The sequence below is a fragment of the Macaca fascicularis genome, chromosome 13 (assembly GCF_037993035.2).
Source record: "Macaca fascicularis isolate 582-1 chromosome 13, T2T-MFA8v1.1".
Taxonomy (NCBI): Eukaryota; Metazoa; Chordata; class Mammalia; order Primates; family Cercopithecidae; genus Macaca; species Macaca fascicularis.
Genome location: NC_088387.1, coordinates 48,878,990 through 48,896,973, shown reverse-complemented (window position 1 = coordinate 48,896,973; position 17,984 = coordinate 48,878,990). Strand labels below are relative to the sequence as shown.

Here is a 17,984-nt window from a genome sequence, read left to right as displayed (position 1 = left end):
CCTACAGGGGTTACTCTGGGCAGAAATTCGGGGTTGAGGAGCATCACAAGGACCTCTACTTTTGTTTGTATTGTTTAAATTCCGAGCCGAGAGAACATTCATGTATTACTTGTATAACTTTAAAAATATTCTTTATAAAACATTCTTGGTGGTATTTTTGAATCCCAAAGAACATATTCATGTATTACTTGTATAATTTTATAAAATATACAGAGAAGATTTTTTTTTAAATCCTAGGAGATATTTCTGAACTCCAAAGATAAAGAGAAAAAATACCAAACGATTCCAGGGGAAGGGGGAAGTTTACCTAGAAAGGAAAAGAGAATCAGGCCAACTATTGTTCATGTATGAAAGGGAAAAAAAAGATCTCCAGATATGCAAAGATTCAGAAAGGCATATTGCCCCTGTATTCTGAATATTGTTCAAAAAGGTATTCTAGCCAAACAACACACACACACACACACACAGCCTAAATAATTGTGAAGTATAATACAGGTGTTAAGAAAGGCTTTATAAATCTGATGACATTCCAGATGATTTCCAAAAACTTGGCAGGTGTGTGGAGGTAGCTAAAATGATCAAGTAGAGAGTAGAGTGAAATTACATGCTACAAGTCTTTTCCTATGTGGGTAGCATTAGGGAAGTCATACTTATTATTTGACTCTTGATTATAAAGTATATATAATGTAACCTCTCTGTACTATAAAATATTACAGATGAATGGTAAGTAGAGAAAATTAGGATGTTCCCCTTCCAAACTAAAGAAACTAAAGGACCTTTTCTCTACTATAAATCAGGAAAAGAAGTGGAAACAAAAACAAAGCTTAATAAAAAGCTAACAGCAACAACAAAACCCATTTGACAGCTGGGCTATGCAGTCATAATCATCAGTGGCAGAATAAATACAAAAGGGCTCCATTTCTCATTAAAATTAAAGGCAGTGTTTCTCAAACTGGGTTAAATGTAAGTAGCCTTTTTACGCAGCAAAAGTAGAATTCAGCTATATTTTGTCCAAAAGAGTTGTGTAACACAAAATAGCACAGAAATTAAATGACTCTGACATAAAGGTATAGGCAATGATACATAATGCAAGTCAATTAAGCAAAACAGGAATAAAAAATATTAAGAGAAGTAAAATTCAAGGCAAGAATAATCAAAGAAACAGGGATATTTTGTGTGTGTGTGTGTGTGTGTTTGAGAGACACAGATGATATCAAGAAGACAAAACTGTCTGAACACACCAAACACCACTGCATCGAAATCTATAAAACAACTGCAAGAAATGCAAAGAAATGAAACACACACTCACACATACACACAATTATGGTGGGAAATTTATAAACCTTTCTCAGAATATTTCAGAACAATGTAGTAGTTTCAGGGCAACAACATAAAAATAGAGATGTGAATAATACCTCTCTTGATATATTTATATATTTTTAAATATATGTATAAAATGAAATCTTTCAAGGATACAGAAAAGTCTAGAGGATAACGAGCATCCATATATGTCCAATCTTATTTCGTCAATTTTTTTGTGAAGATGTTTTTAAGAGATGAAACACTATAAATGCAAACGAAGCACCCCCTGTTCTCCTGCTAAATTTCATTGCTTTCTCTCCCCAGAGGTAAACAGTATCACGAAGCCGGTGCTAATTGTTCCCATGAATGTTTTTAAGGATGCATTAAAAATGTACTCATAAACTATATATAATATTGCTTTGCATATCTTTTAACATTATATAAATGACAGAGAGCATTACTACTCTGCTACTATTTTTTCATTCAACATTGTTTTTGAAATTTATCCATATTCATAAATGTCGCCCTTGCTCATTGTTTTCTTTCCTGTGTTAAGTATTCCACTGCGTGACTAAGCCATGACTGATTCATTTTCTTGTTGATGGAATTTCAGCAGTTTCCAAATTTTTGCTATCATAAACATTGCTGCAAATATTTTCTTTTCATATTTAAATGTCCTTTTGTGTATAAGGTGATGTAGAGATCTGATTTTCTTTTCCACATAGGTAGCCAGCTGTCTCAGCACCATATTATCAGATGGTTTGTTCTTCTTCTCCACTGATTTGTAATGCCACCTTAGTCAAATCTTAAGTTTCCATATAGGCATGTCTCCAGGTTCTGCGTTCTGTTTCATTGACATATTTGCTTATCACTGTATCAAAACAAAGTTGTCTTATAATATTTGGTAGGGTGAGTCCTCTCCCACCACCTCATTCTTGAAAATTGTCTTCGCTATTCTTATCCCTTAGCTTGTATTCATGTAACTTTTCATAGGAACTTGTCAAGTTCCATAACAAATCCTGCTGAGATTATGACTGAAATTACATTGAATATAGATTTTAATTTGAAGAAAACAAAATGATACAGCTGTCTACTTCTTTAGATCTCCAATGTCCTTCAATAAAGTTGTATAGGTTTCTCTGTAAAGGTCTTGAATATTGTTTCTTGAATTTATTTTTATATCCCTTATTGTCTAAAATACTATTGTAAATGACATCTTTTACAAAAATCATATTCTAGACGTTTGTTTTAGGTTTACAGGCATACAAATTTTTTGTATACTTGTCTTACATCCAGAAATCTTTTAAAATAGTTCCAATAGTTTGTCTATTCTCATAAATGTTTTTCTTTCTTTCTTTCCAACTCTATAAACAATAATAACTGTTTATTTTTTCATGTCTTACTGCACTTGCTAGTCTTCCAGGAAAATGTTAGATAGAAGCAACATTATCAGGCATTCTTACCCTGTCCTACACATCAAGAATTTACCTTTGTTTCATCTTTAAGACAGGTGCCTGCTATGGTTGGTTTAAATAAATTTTATAGACACTATCAAGTTAAGAAAGTTCCTTCTAGACCTAATCTGTTCTGTTTTTATCATAATAATTATTACTGTAAATTGAGTTATGTTTTATTTTATCAAATACTTTTTCTGTATCTACTGGGAAAATCATGTTTCTTCTTCAGTTTCTTAGTGTGATGAACTAATATTAATATATTCTCTAATGTTGTATTTGGTAAAAAGCATTTTGTTATGTTGTACTTTGATGCATTGCTGGATTCAGTTTGTTATTATTTTATTTCATAATCTTTACATGTAATTTCATAAGTGATATTGGCTTATACTTTTTCGGTCTTATATTTACTTCAGTATTGGTCTCAAAGTGCCTCATTAAATAAACTGGGAAGATTTCCTTTTTTTCCTCTCTCTTTTTTGTTTTTTTCAATGGAGACGAGGTCTTGCTATGTTGCCCAGGCTGGTCTCAAACTCCTGGCCTCAAGTGATTCCCCTGCCTTGGCCTCTCAAAGTGCTGGGATAAGAGGCGTGAGCCACTATGCCTGGCACTTTTTTCTCTTTTGAAAGCTTTATAAAATTGAGGTCAGCTATTCCTTTGGGTACAGTCACCTGTAAGATCAGAGCCCAGTGATAATTTTTGGTTTGTTTGTTCTGTGGTACAAATATTTTAAACTGCAAATTAAATTTCCTTTTATTTATAGGTATATTCAGATTTTAAGGCCAGGTGTGACAACTCATGCCTGTAATCCCAACGCTTTGGGAGGCTGAGGCAGGAGGGATCACTTGAGTCCAGGAATTTCAGGCTGCAGTGGGCCATGATCGCATCACTGCACTCCAGCCGGGGAGACGGAGTGATACCTTGTCTCCAAAAAAGGAAAAGAAAAAAAAAGAAAAAGACTCTATATTTCGTCTTTCTAGGCAGTTTTGGTAAGCTGTATTTTCCCAGAAATGTATTCATTTCTTCTAAGTCTTTAAATGTATTGTCTTGAGTTGTTCAATGCATTCAGATCTTTTATTCTGCTACTGCATCTATAATTATTGTACTTCTTAAAGCTAATGCTGTTTATTTGTATCTTCTCTCTTTCGTCTTGATCAATCTTTCTAGAAATGTCTATTTAATTAGTCCTTCCATAGAACCTAGGAATTTACCCTCAAGATATATTCCAACAATATCATAAGATTATCATTTTGGCATTATTCATGATGGCAAAGTATTACAAATAATCTAATGTAAGAAATTATCTAAATAAATCATGGTACTTTCACTTAGTAGAATACTATACAGCTGTAAAAACGTAATAATGAGGAAGATCTCTATAAATCGATATACAGTGATTTTCAAGATATATCAAGTGGAAGAGCTGGGGCAGTGGCTCATGCCTGTAATCCCAACACTTCGGGAGGCTGAGGTGAGCGGATCACTTGAGGTCAGGAGTTCAAGACTAGCCTGGCCAACATGGCGAAACCCCATCTCTACTAAAAATACAAAAATTAGCCAGGCGTCGAGGCACACACCTGTAATCCCAGCTATTCAGAAGGCTGAGGCAGGAGAATCGCTTCAACCTGGCATCAGAGGCTGCAGTGAGCAGAGATCATGCCACTGTGCTCCAGCCTGGGCGACAGACGGAGTGAGACTCTGTCTAAAACAAACAAGCAAACAAACAAACAAACCCACAAAAAACAGATATATCGAGCGAAAAAAACCATTGTGCAAAAGGGTGTACAGATACTTCTCAACTTATGATGTGGTTACACCTGATAAACCCATCATAAACTGAACATATCATAAGTTGAAAATGGGCATTTTGTTGACGTGATGGGATGTGGAACACAGAATGCAATATTCAAAAAAACACTGGCAACACAGTACATTGTAGTATGGGTTGTTTACTCCTGTCATCACATGGCTGACTGGGAACTGCACTGCCCAGCATGGTTAAAGTATCAATCACATATCTCTAGCCTAGGAAAGGATCAAAATTCAAAATTGCAAGTATTGTTTTCAGTGAATGTATACTGCTGTCACATATCATAAAGTCAAATAATTGTAAGTTGAACCATCGTAAGTTAGACACATCTGTATATAGTATACTACATTTTATATAAGAAAAAAGGGGGAAAGCAGATATTTGTATCTGTTTATTCTCACACAAAAAAAATAAGAAGGAGAAGTTGTTTACCTACAGAGGATAGGTGAGGAGGAGGTAGCAGAGATAGGAAGGGGAGCGGAACTTTTATGAGTACATCTTTTTAAATAGCTTGGACTTTTAAACTATTCCTATCTCCTAAATATCAAAAAATAAATTAGTAAGAATGGAGAAACAACTAAAATGGAATGCCGACAGAAATCAGTTAAACCTGTAACTGTACATCAAGTAGATAACATAAACACGTAAGAAAAAAATTAATTCAAGAAACTTTTGAACGTGGTACTCTGTGTACTCTCAACAGGATACTTTCTAAGACAAAAAGAACTTCAAAGAAATATTGGGCTTTAGTTAGTAGTATTTTGAGAGTGATATTGATGTAGCAATTCTGAAAACTCTTATTTGTATGTATAAGATTTTGCAAGTGAGTAAATATACTGTTGGAATCTCATTAGGAGAAGGGAGATTCAAATATGAAATGGGAGAACAAATGAACACTGAGATGTTTGATGGGAATTACAGGTATCAGTATAAACTCATGAATTTTTAAAAGTTGTATCTCCTAGCTCTGTCCCCTAAGAATACCGAGAAGCAATGACACTCCAGTAACAATGAGTACACCCAAAATCAAGATCTTGGTTTCTAAGTATCATTTCCTTCTAAAAGGAAATAGGGCTCCTCAGAGAAATCAATTATTCTAGGATGGGGGTGAAGAAAGTACTGTACAGACAAATCTACTGTAATCTCAGCACTTTAGGAGGCTGAGGTGGGAAGATTGCTTTCAGTCAGGAGTTCAAGACAAGCCTGGGCAACATGATGAGACTCCATCTCTACAAAAAAATGTTTGAGAAGTTAGCTGGGCATCCTGGCACATGCCTGTTGTCCTAGGTACTTGGGAGGCTGAGGCAAGAGGATCACTTGAGCCCAGGAGTTTGAGACTCCAGTGAGCCAGGATCCTGCCACTGCACTCCAGCCTGGGTGACAGAGTGAGACAAAATAAAAGAAAAAAGAAAGAAAAAGGAAGCAATGAAGACAGAAAATGAAGGAAAGGAAAGAGGAAAGGAGAAAAGAAAAGAAAAAGAGAAAGAGAAAAGAAAAGATGAACCTAGAATATCCTGTTGTGTCAGAGAGTACTGAAGCTCTCAAAGACTGAGGGGGCATGTCAAATAGAGAAACTGCTTTAAGGTTGGGTCAAAAGTGGCCCAATTTGCATATCAAAATAAATAATGACAGGAGTAAATTTTTACCCCTGAATTTAAAAAAAACCAAAAAACACAAAGACCGTATTAACAGTATCTAAATACTGATAGTTTTAAGAAAACATTAAAGGAAGAGGCAGAAGGGAAACTCAAGAGGATGCCAACTAATTAACACGGAAGGAATAATATCTATGATATCTATAGGAAAATTTGAGACTACGCAAATATTCTGTTCTCAATTAGTTTTTCCCCAATAGTTTTAACATCTGTGGGTCATTCTTGTCTGCTTCCAGTTTTAGACTAATGTGAAAAATGCTACTACAAACATTCACATACAGATCTTTGTGTAAATAAACACATTCATTTATCTTGGATAAATACCTAAAAGTAGGGTTATTTGGTCATATTGTAAGTGCATCTTTAGCTTTATAAGAAACTGCAATACAGTTTACACACCACCTGCTCCAACCCAGGATCCATTCTCGGATCACACATTGTATTTATTATAGTTGTTACCTGCTTTTAGCTTCCAAGGTCTGTATCCAAGAGGAATGAGGGCATATATCCACTAAAAGACTTGTACAAGCATGTTCAAAACAGCACTATTTGTTGTAAACCCAAAACTAGAAAAAACCAAATGTTCACCAACAGTATGAATAAAGAAACTCTGAAAATTTATGACAATGGAATATTATACAGCAATGAGAAAAGAACAAATGAATGTTACAGACAATATGAGCAAATCTCACAATGTGGAGTGAAAGAAGCCACACACAAAAAAGCACATGTTGATGATTCCATTTATATAAAGTTCAATAACAAGCAAAACTAAAATATAAGAGTCAGAAAAGTGATTTCCTGTGGGGGTGGTGATTGGGAAAGACACATGTGAGGTTTCTGAGATGCTGATGATGCTCTGAATCTTTAAGTGAGCTGGCCGAAGTAGCTCAGTTGGGAGGGTGTCAAACTGTTCCTTACCTAAGTGATATTTACTGAATATGCCTGCTTTTTTTTTTTTTTTGAGATGGGGTCTCGCTCTGTTGCCCAGGCTGGAGTGCAGTGGCACCATCTCGGCTCGCTGCAAACTCCACCTCCCAGGTTCACGCCATTCTCCTGCCTCAGCCTCCCGAGTAGCTGGGACTATAGGCACCCACCACCACGCCCAGATAATTTTTTGTATTTTTAGTAGAGACGGAGTTTCACCATGTTAGCCAGGATGGTCTTGATCTCCTGACCTCGTGATCCGCCTGCCTCGGCCTCCCAAAGTGCTGGGATTACAGGCTTGAGCCACCGCGCCCGGCCCTGGATATGCTTGCTTTTTGAAAATTTACCAAGCTGTACATTTATGATGAATGAACCTTTCTGTATGTTTTATTCCAATAAAAATAAAGAGTAAACATAATCCTGATTATAAAACTGAGCAAAAAGAATGCTGAAAATTCTTTCTGAATTAATTTTAAACTTTGATTTTTCAGAAGGCATGCTTCCACTCCTACTTCCCAAGTTCTTTGAGAAAACTTCCCTATGACTAGCAGGTGCTAATGACAACAGTGGGGACAGAAAACGTGCCGGGAAGAAGGCAATTTTCGACTCCACGCTGGATTTAAGTCATCAGGCTTTTTATGAAAAGAGCTTTGCCAATCGGCATCAAGAGATGCGGTAAGAAATACATATCATTTTATTTGGTAATCTCTCTCCAGGAATTGATTTATCCTAAATCAACAACTCAATTATCTGTGAGCAATAACATAAAGTTAGACATTTAAAATTATTTTTTAGAAAAAGAAATCCTTTGAAGATAACACTTACAATTGGCGTCCCAAAAGGAATGTAACCTGTGAACGAGAAGAAAAGAGGCAGGCCTTATAATCTACCCACAGCTCACCTGAGATACCCAGGAGCCTCCGGGTTAGGTCTTAGGCCATCAGTGGCCCTAATGAAGGGGTTCAGGTCAGTTAGGCGGGAGGCATCCCCAATCTCATAGACCCTTTCCCCATTCAGCCCTTGCCGGGGTTGTGTCCCCAGTCTCCTCTTCTCTGCTCCCCTGTGGCCAGGCAGCTTTCACTCTCTCCTGGAACCCAGAGGCCTGTTCCTGCAGGCAGGGCTGCCCATGGCCTGGGGCATCACTGCTTCACACTTGGTGATCCTCCTACGATTTCCTGCGAGGCACGACACACCCTGCCCACGCTCACTACATGAGGCTGAACATCCTCCAAGGACCCCAGAATGTCTTCCTTCTTCCCTCAGCTTGTCTTTCTAACACAGGCCCTTATTTTCCCGGCCGGCATCATGACCATTTCTGGAAAGAAAATTCCCTCCCCACCTAAGCCATGCACCTCTAAGTGCCAGAGCTTCTTAAATCTGTGGCATCCCCAGTGGCGCAGTAGGGAGCTGGGGTGAAGCGCAGCCAGGCCCTGGGTACAGCCTCCTCGCTGCTCTCAGCCCTTGGGCGAGGCTCCCTCCACAGCCCCAACTGCTGTCAGTGGATAGCCTCTTGTCCCCAACCTCTAACCATGGCAGCCGGTGAGCAGTGGCTGGACAGCAGGATCGGGCTTACTGACTTGCATCTAAAGTGAAGCTTTGCTCCTGAGTGCGCATAATCACACACGCACATGAGCCATGGCTCTCCTACCCACTTCTCTCTGGGGAAGATAACCAAAGTTTGATCGGGGCCTCAGAGGAATGCATGACTCAAAAAGGTCAAGAATTACAAGAGAAGCGAGGCTCAGGGTGAGAGCCTGCTGTGCCGGGTGCAGGGACTGGGGAGCATCTACAACCACAACTGTAAGACGCTCAGAGCCCTTCCCAGCACTTTAGGAGGCCAAAGCAGGTGCATCACTTGAGGTCAGGAGTTCAAGACCACGCTGGCCAACATGGTGAAAGCCCATCTCTATGAAAAAATACAAAAATTAGCCAGGCGTGGTAGTGTTTGTCTGCAGTCCCAGCTACTTGGGAGGCTGAGGCAGAAGAATTGCTTAAATCTGGGAGGTGGAGGTTGCAATGACAGAGATCACGCCACTGCACTCCAGCTTGGGCAACAGAGTGAGACTCTGTCTCAAATAAAAAGAAAAAAAAAATGCTCAGAGCCTTGAAGTTTTTCATGGCAAAGCAAGGGGGCCACAGGGCACTCAATGCCCCAGTTTACACAATGACATCAGACGTCCACCTACTCCCTGGTTGTTTATTTTCTTGCTCCCAATGAGGTTAGGCTCTCTGGGGGTGGGGACCCTGACTGACTCATTTGACTTAGACCGCCTTTCTCCAGCCCTCTGAGGCCCTCCCAAGGCAACAGCAGCAGTGCCCTCCCATCCCACCCTCATAACTCAAGGTGGGTGCACCCCATTGCACTGAGAAATGGCAACGAGGAGGCGTCAGCACACCCGTGAGTGTGACTCTGCAGAGACTCTCAGAACTGTTGGGGGGGATCAGCATGTCAGCCTAGCTCGTGTACCTGCTAGTGCTTTCTAAGCCCTAAAGCCCACATAGACACAGCTACCCCTTCAGTGACCACTGGGACTTCCTGGGGCAGGGATCTTGTATTCCCCTCTGCCCCCTGGTCTCCACAGAACAGGAATCCCACCTTCTGTACGTGCACAGCAGTGCAGTAACAGTGCATCCATTCTGAAAGGAGGGCTAATTGCAGGATCAGAGAATAGAGAATTAAGCTGGAGACTGACTGCCTAAAAGGGGCAGGGCAGGGAGCAGGACTTGGAAGGAAACAGCAGGCCACACACTGGTAAGAGAGGGGGAATGACTTGTAGAAGCCAGGGCTTGCTTAGAGGAGGCATCACTGAGGCTGTCCTAGTGAGCGCTGAGTGATGTGGAGTGGGCGGTACAGGGGGCTACCAGATTTGCCTGTGGAAGGCCCAGCTCCACCCCAACTGCTCAGGCAGAAAAGCCAGGCAAGCTCCATAGAGGATTCTGAGGCCTGGCCCCCGTCTTGTACAGGTGAGCTGAGGTGAACGTATAGGTGCAAATATGGCCACAATTGTGACAGGCTCTGTCCCCTCCTTAGGCCAAAACATCTGGATGCTCCTGGAGCTGTGACTGGAGTAAGCACCCCAGGCTGGCCAGAACCAGAAGGGCCCCAGGAGCTTACCTGACATTCTAAAGGGCATGAAGATCTTTTCATTGGTGTCCGGGTGTAGAATAGCCTGGAAAAAGCAGGAACAGAGAATGGGGTGGGGACAAGGGTGCAGGGAGGGGGAACAGGGAAGGGGAAGGGAGGACGGAGACAAGCAGAGGCATTAGGAGAGGAAGAAGGCAAGAGGACAACTTCTCTGGGAAGATTCAGACACCAGTGGCTGTAAGTTGCCTTGTGGCTAGTTAGGCCTTTCCACCACTCGAGGCAAGAGAATACCAAACCATGGGCCATAAACAGATAGCACCCCTTCTCCTAACTTACCCTAAAAGCTGAATGCAGTGGACAGCAAAAGTCCATGGGGAATGGGATAGTGTCTACCTTGCAGGCCCTCTACCCCTATGCCTGGCACATGGTAGGCACATAATAAGGATTTTGTGGACAGAGCCCTGTCTCTTGCAGGAGCTCAGAGAACCCAGGCAAAGGCCAGCCTAGCCTGAGCTCCAGGCTTCAGAGACTCTGGCCCTCGGGTGCCAGGGCAGAAGGAAGGAGTGAGGGAGTCAAGGGCAAATGTGAGAGCCCGGAAGAGCCATGGGAGGAGGAGCTTCCACTAGATCCCTGGGACAGGGCAGGGTGGAGTCCAGGACAGCACGGAGAAGGAAATAGAGAATCCAAAACTGGATTACCTGCTTGATTTTCTGTGCACTCCAGAGCTGGAGGAAAGAGAGAGAAAGGAAAAGAAAATAAAGAACAAAAATCAAAAGCATATATTGGTTTAAGGTTTCCAACCCATGTTTTCTAACCCAGGGATCCAGCTCTGAAAGCATAAGAAGCTCGGGCTGTCCTTGCCAGCCAGGCTGGGCAGTCGTCCTACCCTGGGGGTGTGGCATCAGAGAGTAAGGGCCAGAGAGGTCCCAGAATGGCAGAGCTAGGGGACCTAACACAGATCAATGAAGCCAGGGGTTCTCGACTCTGTCTGCACTTTAGAATTCCTTGAATAATTTTTTCAGCATTTTCCTAAAGCTCCCTAGTTGACTCTAAGTCATAAGCAGGTAGAAACCTCTGATTTAAATGAAGATACTTCAACTGTCTCCCAGAATCACTAGTGGCAGCATAATATAATTTTTTCAGAGATAGCCTAGATTCCCTGCTGTGCCACTTCTACCTTTGAGCCTCAGTTTCCTCATCTGTGGAATGGGCCTAATAGCCATGCTTCTAACACAGCGTCATTTAAGAGGTGAATGGGAAGCTCTTGGAGCAGTGTCAGCACAATAGCATGTGCTTATAAGTGCTTACTGTTGCTGACATTATTATGCCTGTTGTTATTATAAGAAGGCTGTAGGGAGAAAAAAGTTCCTTTCAAATGCTGATGAGGCTGTCTCTTTCCAGCAAAGAGACAGGTTGGAGAAACAGAATAATTTGTCAATCCCCTCAAATGACCTAAATACTGTATTGCATCGAATCTAAGACACCACTGATCCTAAGATATACTATTATGTGCCACATACGAAAGAAAACTGTAACCATAATACCAAGACCCCCATCAATTAAAAGACTCATTTCATTTACAGATGTTATAATGTGATAAAGTAGGCCTTTTTTTTGGGGGGGGGGAATGGATGGAGTCTCGCTCTGTTGCCCAGGCTGGAGTGCAGTGGTGTGATATCAGCTCACTGCAACCTCCGCCTCCCAGGTTCAAGCGATTCTCCTGCCTCAGCCTCCTGAGTAGCTGGGATTACAGGTGCTCACCACCACGCCCAGCTAATTTTTGCATTTTTAGTAGAGACGGGATTTCACCATGTTGGTCAGGCAGGTCTCAAATTCCTGACCTCGTAATCTGCCTGCCTCAGCCTCCCAAGGTGCTGAGATTACAGGTGTGAGCCACCACGCCCGGCCCAGGCCTTTTCAAATCAAGGAAACATGGTAAGTAAACATTTACACTGTCCAGGGGCCAGGCACAGTAGCTCACGCCTGTAGCCCCAACAGTTTAGGACGTCAAAGCAGGAAGATCGCTGAGCCCAGAATCAGTCCACCCTGGGCAACAAAGGGAGACCCCATCTCTACAAAAACTCTTAAAAATTAGCAGGGCGTGGTGGCATGTGCCTGCAGACCCAGCTATTCAGGAGGCTGAGGTGGGAGGAACACTTATGCCCAGGAGGTAGAGGCTGCAGTGAACCATGATTGTGCCATAGCACTCCAGCCTGGATGACAGCGTGAGAACCTGTCTCCAAAAAAAGAAAAAAGAAAAAAACCAAAGGCCAGTATATTTTTTTAATAGAGAAAGGCGGCTATGGGGCTAGAAGGAAGATACAGCCAGCAGCTGATGTTAAAGTTTTATAATAGAATGGTTGTTATGCCTCATGTATATGGCAATGTTGGTCATCTGGAACATAAATTAAGCTGCAGAAGTTAAGAAGGCTACTGGGTAGTAAAAATAGAAGTTATAAAATTGATACATTAAAGTTTATGCATTTTTCTCACAGCTGAGTCCCTCAAACCTTACTTCACAGCCTAATTAACTCTTATTTTAGACACATTTCCAACACACTTGATTGTCTGCTATTCCAGACCCAGGCAGATTAGAAGCAGTCGATGTTTAAAAAATAATAATTGGGGAACAGAGGGGACTGACGAGAGAAAAATCAAAAAGTGGAATCACTGCTAGCACAAAGGTTAAGTGAGCGCCTAACAGCTAAGAGGTTATATATATATATATATATATTTAAAAAAAGAAAAAAAAAAGATAAAAGGCCAACCCTCCCCTCTTTGCTCAGTAAGCAGCTTCCTGAAGTGCACCGTCAAGTCTGGGCTCTGCCCCTGGTGTGACCCCAGGCTCTGTACACAGACTCCTGACACCCCACACCCTCCACCCCAGTCATAACCTTCTGCATCCTCTCCCCTCTGGATTCACAGTAAGGCCACTCAGAGGTAGGAACTGGCTTTTCAGCACTGTCTCCTAGCACATTCCAACCCCATAGGGCCTGGAACACGGTAGGTGCTCAATACGTGCTTAATGGAGGAATACTGTCTTCTAAAACAGAAGTATATCTAGACTTAAGTTGACTTCTGGCAAGGCACAGTGATGCCAAGGCACAGTTTCATCTCCTTTTCTTCCAAAATCCTCGAGAAAAGAACAGCAAAGGAATAAACCAGCTGAAAACCCCCTCAGGGAGGAAGGGGACATACAGCAGGCAGAAGATGTCACACATCTTTGAAAGGTGGTAAGCTGATGAAGAGACGAGAGGTTGGCAATGTTGCAGAGGGTGGAGGTGCACTCCACATGCTCAGCGGGAGTGAGTGGGCTCAGCCCAACTAGAGCTCCAGACACCGCGAAGGTGCAGGCAGCATGGCCAGAGAGCAGGGAGAGAGTTTGAAAATGTCCCAGCGCACGGAGCAGGGAGGCCCAAAGTCCCCGCCCAGGTAATGGAGGTTTATTCTCCAGCGAAGCTGAATCAGAACAGCCCAGACATGGTCACAGGCACAGGGGGACCAGGCAAGGGTCTGAGTGCTGAGTCTCTAAAGGAGCCCGTCTGTGTCCAGCTCCCAGGACACCACAGCTAGGAGGATGGAGACACCTTCTCCAGGGAAACAGAAAGGATCCCAGAGAAATGACCCACAAGAGGGCTGGATTCGTGGACAGGTCATCAGCGCAATGCTGAGAAGAAGGTCCCGTTCCAGTGGTCTATGCTGCTGGCTTTTTTTTTTTTTTTCGCCCAGGCTGGAGTGCAGTGGTGCGATATCGGCCCACTGCAAACTCCGCCTCCCAGGTTCAAGTGATTCTTGTGCCTCAGCCTCCCCAGTAGCTGGGATTACAGGCATGCGCCACCACACCCGGCTATTTTTAATTTTTTTAGTAGAGCCAGGGTTTCGCCATGTTGGCCAGGCTGGCCTTGAACTCCTGGCCTCAAGTGATCCGCTTGCCTCAGCCTCCCAAAATGCTGGGATTACAGGCATGAGCCACCTCGCCCAACATGGTTGCTGTCTTGACTTTAATACAGGCATTGCCACCTAAGGACATTTTGGTCAATGGCAGACCACATATACAATAGTGGTCCCATAAGACAACAAGAGAGCTGAAAAATTCCTATGACCTAGTGACCCTGTGGCTATCTTAAAGTAATAGTACAAAGCATTACTCACATTTGTGGTAATGCTGGCGTAAACCAACCTACTGCATTGCCAGTCATATAAAAGCCTAGCACAACACCGGACAATAATAAACAATGTTACTGGTTTATATGCTTACTATGCCATACTTCTTATTATTTTACTTATTTATTATTATTTTTGAGACAGAGATTCACTCTTGTTGCCCAGGCTGGAGTGCAATGGCACAGTCTTGGCTCACTGCAACCTCCACCTCCCAGGTTCAAGCGATTCTCCTGCCTCAGCCTCCCGAGTAGCTGGGATTACAGGCGCCCACCCCCATGCCCAGGTAATTTTTGTATTTTTAGTAGAGATGGGGTTTCAACATGTTGGCCAGGCTGGTCTCAAACTCCTGATCTCAGGTGATCCACCTGCCTCAGCCTCCCAAAATGCTGGGATTACAGGCATGAGCCACCGTGCCCAGCCACTTATTATTTTAGAGCATATACCTTCTATTTATATTAAAAAAAAAAAAAAGTTAACTGTAAAACAGCGTCAGGCAGGCCCTTCAGGGGGTATTCCAGAAAGAGGCGTACTTATCACAGGAGATGACAGCTCCTGCGTGTTACTGTCCCTGAAGACTTTCCAGTGGGACCAGATTTAAAAGACAGTGATACTGATGATCCTGACTCCATGTAGGCCTAGGATAATATGGGTGTTTGTGTCTTACTTTTTAATGAAAACGTTTAGAAAGGTTTTTAAAAAAGTAAAAATGTTTAAAAATAGGAAAGAGCTTATAGACAGGAATTTTTTTGTAGAGTTGTACAGTGTGTTTGTGTTTTAAGCTAAGTGTTATTACAAAATAGTCAAAAAGTTTTAAAAATGTACAAGTTTATGAAGTAACGCTACTGTAAGCTAAGGTTAATTTATTTTGAAGAGAGAGCATTTTTACAATAAATTCAGTGCAGCCTAAGGATATGTCTTTATAAAGCCTACTGTAGTGCAGAGTCATATCCCAGGCCTTCACGTTCACTGACCACTCACTCACTCAGAGCAACTTCCAGTCCTGCAAGCTCCATTCATGGTAAGTGTTCTATGAAGGTGTATTATTTTTCTTCTTTTTTTTCTTTTTTTAGACAGGTCTTGCTCTGTCGCCCAGGCTGGAGTGCAGTGACATCATCACGGCTCACTGTAGCCCCCACCTCTCCAGCTCAAGCAATCCTCCCACCTCAGCCTCCTGAGTAGCTGGGACTACAGTCATGTGCCACCACACTTGGCTAACTTTGTGTGTTTTTGTAGAAACATGGTCTCCCTATGTTGCCCAGGCTGGTCTCTGACTCCCGGGCTCAAGCAATCCTCCCACTTCAGCCTCCCGAAGTGTTAGGATTACAAGCATGAGCCACCGTGCCTGGCCCCATCTTTTTAATCTTTTATGCCGTATTTTTACTGTACCTTGTCTATGTTTAGATACACAAATACCATGTGTTCCAACTGCCTACAGTATTCAGTAGAGTACCATGCTGTACAGGTTTGTAGCCTAGGAGTAACAGGCTGTACCATACAGCCTAGGTGTGGAGTAGGCTCTACCATCTAGGTTTGTTTAAGTACACTCTATGATGTTCCCATAATGACAAAATCACCAAATGATGCATTTCTCAGAACATATCCCTGATGTTAAGTGAGGCATGACTTTATCTTTGAATTTGAGTTTCATAAGTTAAGTGCAGCGGGAGAATGGAGCACATGCTGGCAGCCTGGACCCTCAGCTCACACGTGGTCCCGTCTCCCACTGCCTCAGCCACCTCCCTGAAATGAGTTCTTGGCCACCCAGCGACTGCTGCAACCCTCCACTCCTGTCAGAGGCCTGGGCGCAGGGAGGGCCATGCAGGCCCCATGCATCAAGTTGTGAGGCAGGACTTCAGGTGCCTGTGAGGGTCTGCACTTGTCCCACGAGTGTGCCCTGTGGCTAAGGAAGAGAAACACTAAAGAGCAAATAAAAAAAACACCTTGCCGGGACGAGAGAAGAATGGGGGAAGAGAGAGAACTCAGAAAGGAAGGAAAAGCTTCTTTTGTTTTGTGAACAAGGGTCTTGCATTTCTATTTCGTATTGAGTCTCACCAATGATATGGTCAGCTCTGCCTAGAAATGCTGATATTTGGAGGACCCCAATGAAACAGATCATTGCTCAGTGAGCCTACACATGCATACACAGAAAATAAATTCTGAGGAAAGGAGACAATGTAGGAACTAAAGAACATTTTAAAAACACTCTAGCATCTTCAGAGCAGACAGACATGAAAGAGGAACGGGATATAATGAAAAAGAGAGAGGGGACAAATCCTGGCTCTGTTGCTTACTCCATGTGTGTCCCTGGGCAAATCACTTTGCCTCTGTGCCCGGTTCTCCATCAGTAACATGAGTTGTTATAAGGGAGGGTGCCCTGGCAGTCTGCATTTACAGGTACACAGCTAAGCCTATGATTCCCAGCCTCCCCCACAGTCAAGTGGCCTCCTGGGACTGGGTGCTGGCTAATGGATTGTGGGTGGAAATGACATTCGCCAGTTCCAGTCCCCGAAGCCTCCCAAGGAGGATCCGGTGGAGGACAGTGAGGCCCTAGAAGACACGAGTGAAAGGAGGCATCTTGGCATCATCTTTGGCCTCTGCCAGGTCCCCGAGTTGCAATGGAGTCAGATATGAGTGAGAAACAGACCTGACTGTGTTCAGCCTCTGAAACCTGGGCGTTATTTGTACTAACATTTGGCTCGATCTGACTAACACCAAGCGTTAAATGACATATGTATATATAAAATATTTGACTCATAGAACGTGCTCAATAGTTTTGCCTAAAATAGAGGGAAGCAATTCAAATGAGCAGTTTTTTAAAGGAGTTAATCATCTTTCAAAGTAACTTCATCTCTATTGTTTTATCCCCCAAATGCCTGGGAGGTAGACAGATGCTCTTTAGACTAGGTAAGACATCTCAGAGAAACTAAGTGACTAAGCCAGGGCCCCAGGGGTCGGTGCCAAAATGGAGACGGGCACCCAGGCCTCCTCACCTGGATCTCCCCGGCACTGGAGCACATCAACATCTAAGGTTGGCCAGAATGACTTATTCACTTATTTAATCCCCTCAACAGCCCTAGGAGGTTGGGATTCATATATCTCCCATTTTTACAGATGTGGAAACTAAGGCTCAGAGAGATTAAGTGACTTGCCCGAAGTCCCATAGCAGGCTGGGCGTGGTGGCTCAGACCTGTAATCTCAGCACTTTGGGAGGCTGAGGCGGGTAGATTGCTTGAGCTCAGGAGTTTGAGAACAGCCTGGGCAACACAGTGAAATCCCAACTCTAGAAAAAATACAAAAATTATCCAGGCACAGTGGCGTACACCTGTAGTCCCAGCTACTTGGGAGGCTGAGGCAATCGCCTGAGCCCAGGAAGCGGAGGCTGCAGTGAGCTAAGATCACGCCATTGCCCTCCATCCTAGGTGACAGGAGTGAAACCCTGTTTCAAAATAAAACAAAACAAACAAAAAAACCTAAAATCAAACAAACAAAAAAACAAAGTCTCGCAACACTGGGATTTGAACCCAAGCAGTCTGCCTCGAGAGTCCCCGCCCTTAACTACCACTTGCTTCCATCTCTAAAGGCTAGCT

General features: G+C 42.9%; 1 protein-coding gene across 27 annotated transcripts in view; it reads right to left on the bottom strand.

Annotated features, from left to right (window-relative positions):
• SFXN5 (sideroflexin 5) overlaps positions 1 to 17,984 on the bottom strand; it is a 130,834-nt gene that overhangs the window by 69,709 nt on the left and 43,141 nt on the right. For 26 of the 27 annotated variants that reach the window (XR_010580410.1, XR_012422203.1, XR_012422199.1 and 23 more), the window contains exons 4-6: positions 10,932 to 10,958; positions 10,264 to 10,318; positions 7,974 to 7,999 (exon numbers count right to left, since the gene is read on the bottom strand). Coding sequence is in view for 17 of the 27 variants with exons in the window: in XM_065526953.1 (XP_065383025.1) it covers positions 7,974 to 7,999; positions 10,264 to 10,318; positions 10,932 to 10,958 (108 nt within the window). In the remaining 10 variants the exon portion in view is untranslated. The remainder of the gene's footprint in view (positions 1 to 7,973; positions 8,000 to 10,263; positions 10,319 to 10,931; positions 10,959 to 17,984) is intronic. The other variant, XM_074011548.1, reaches the window with a different exon arrangement.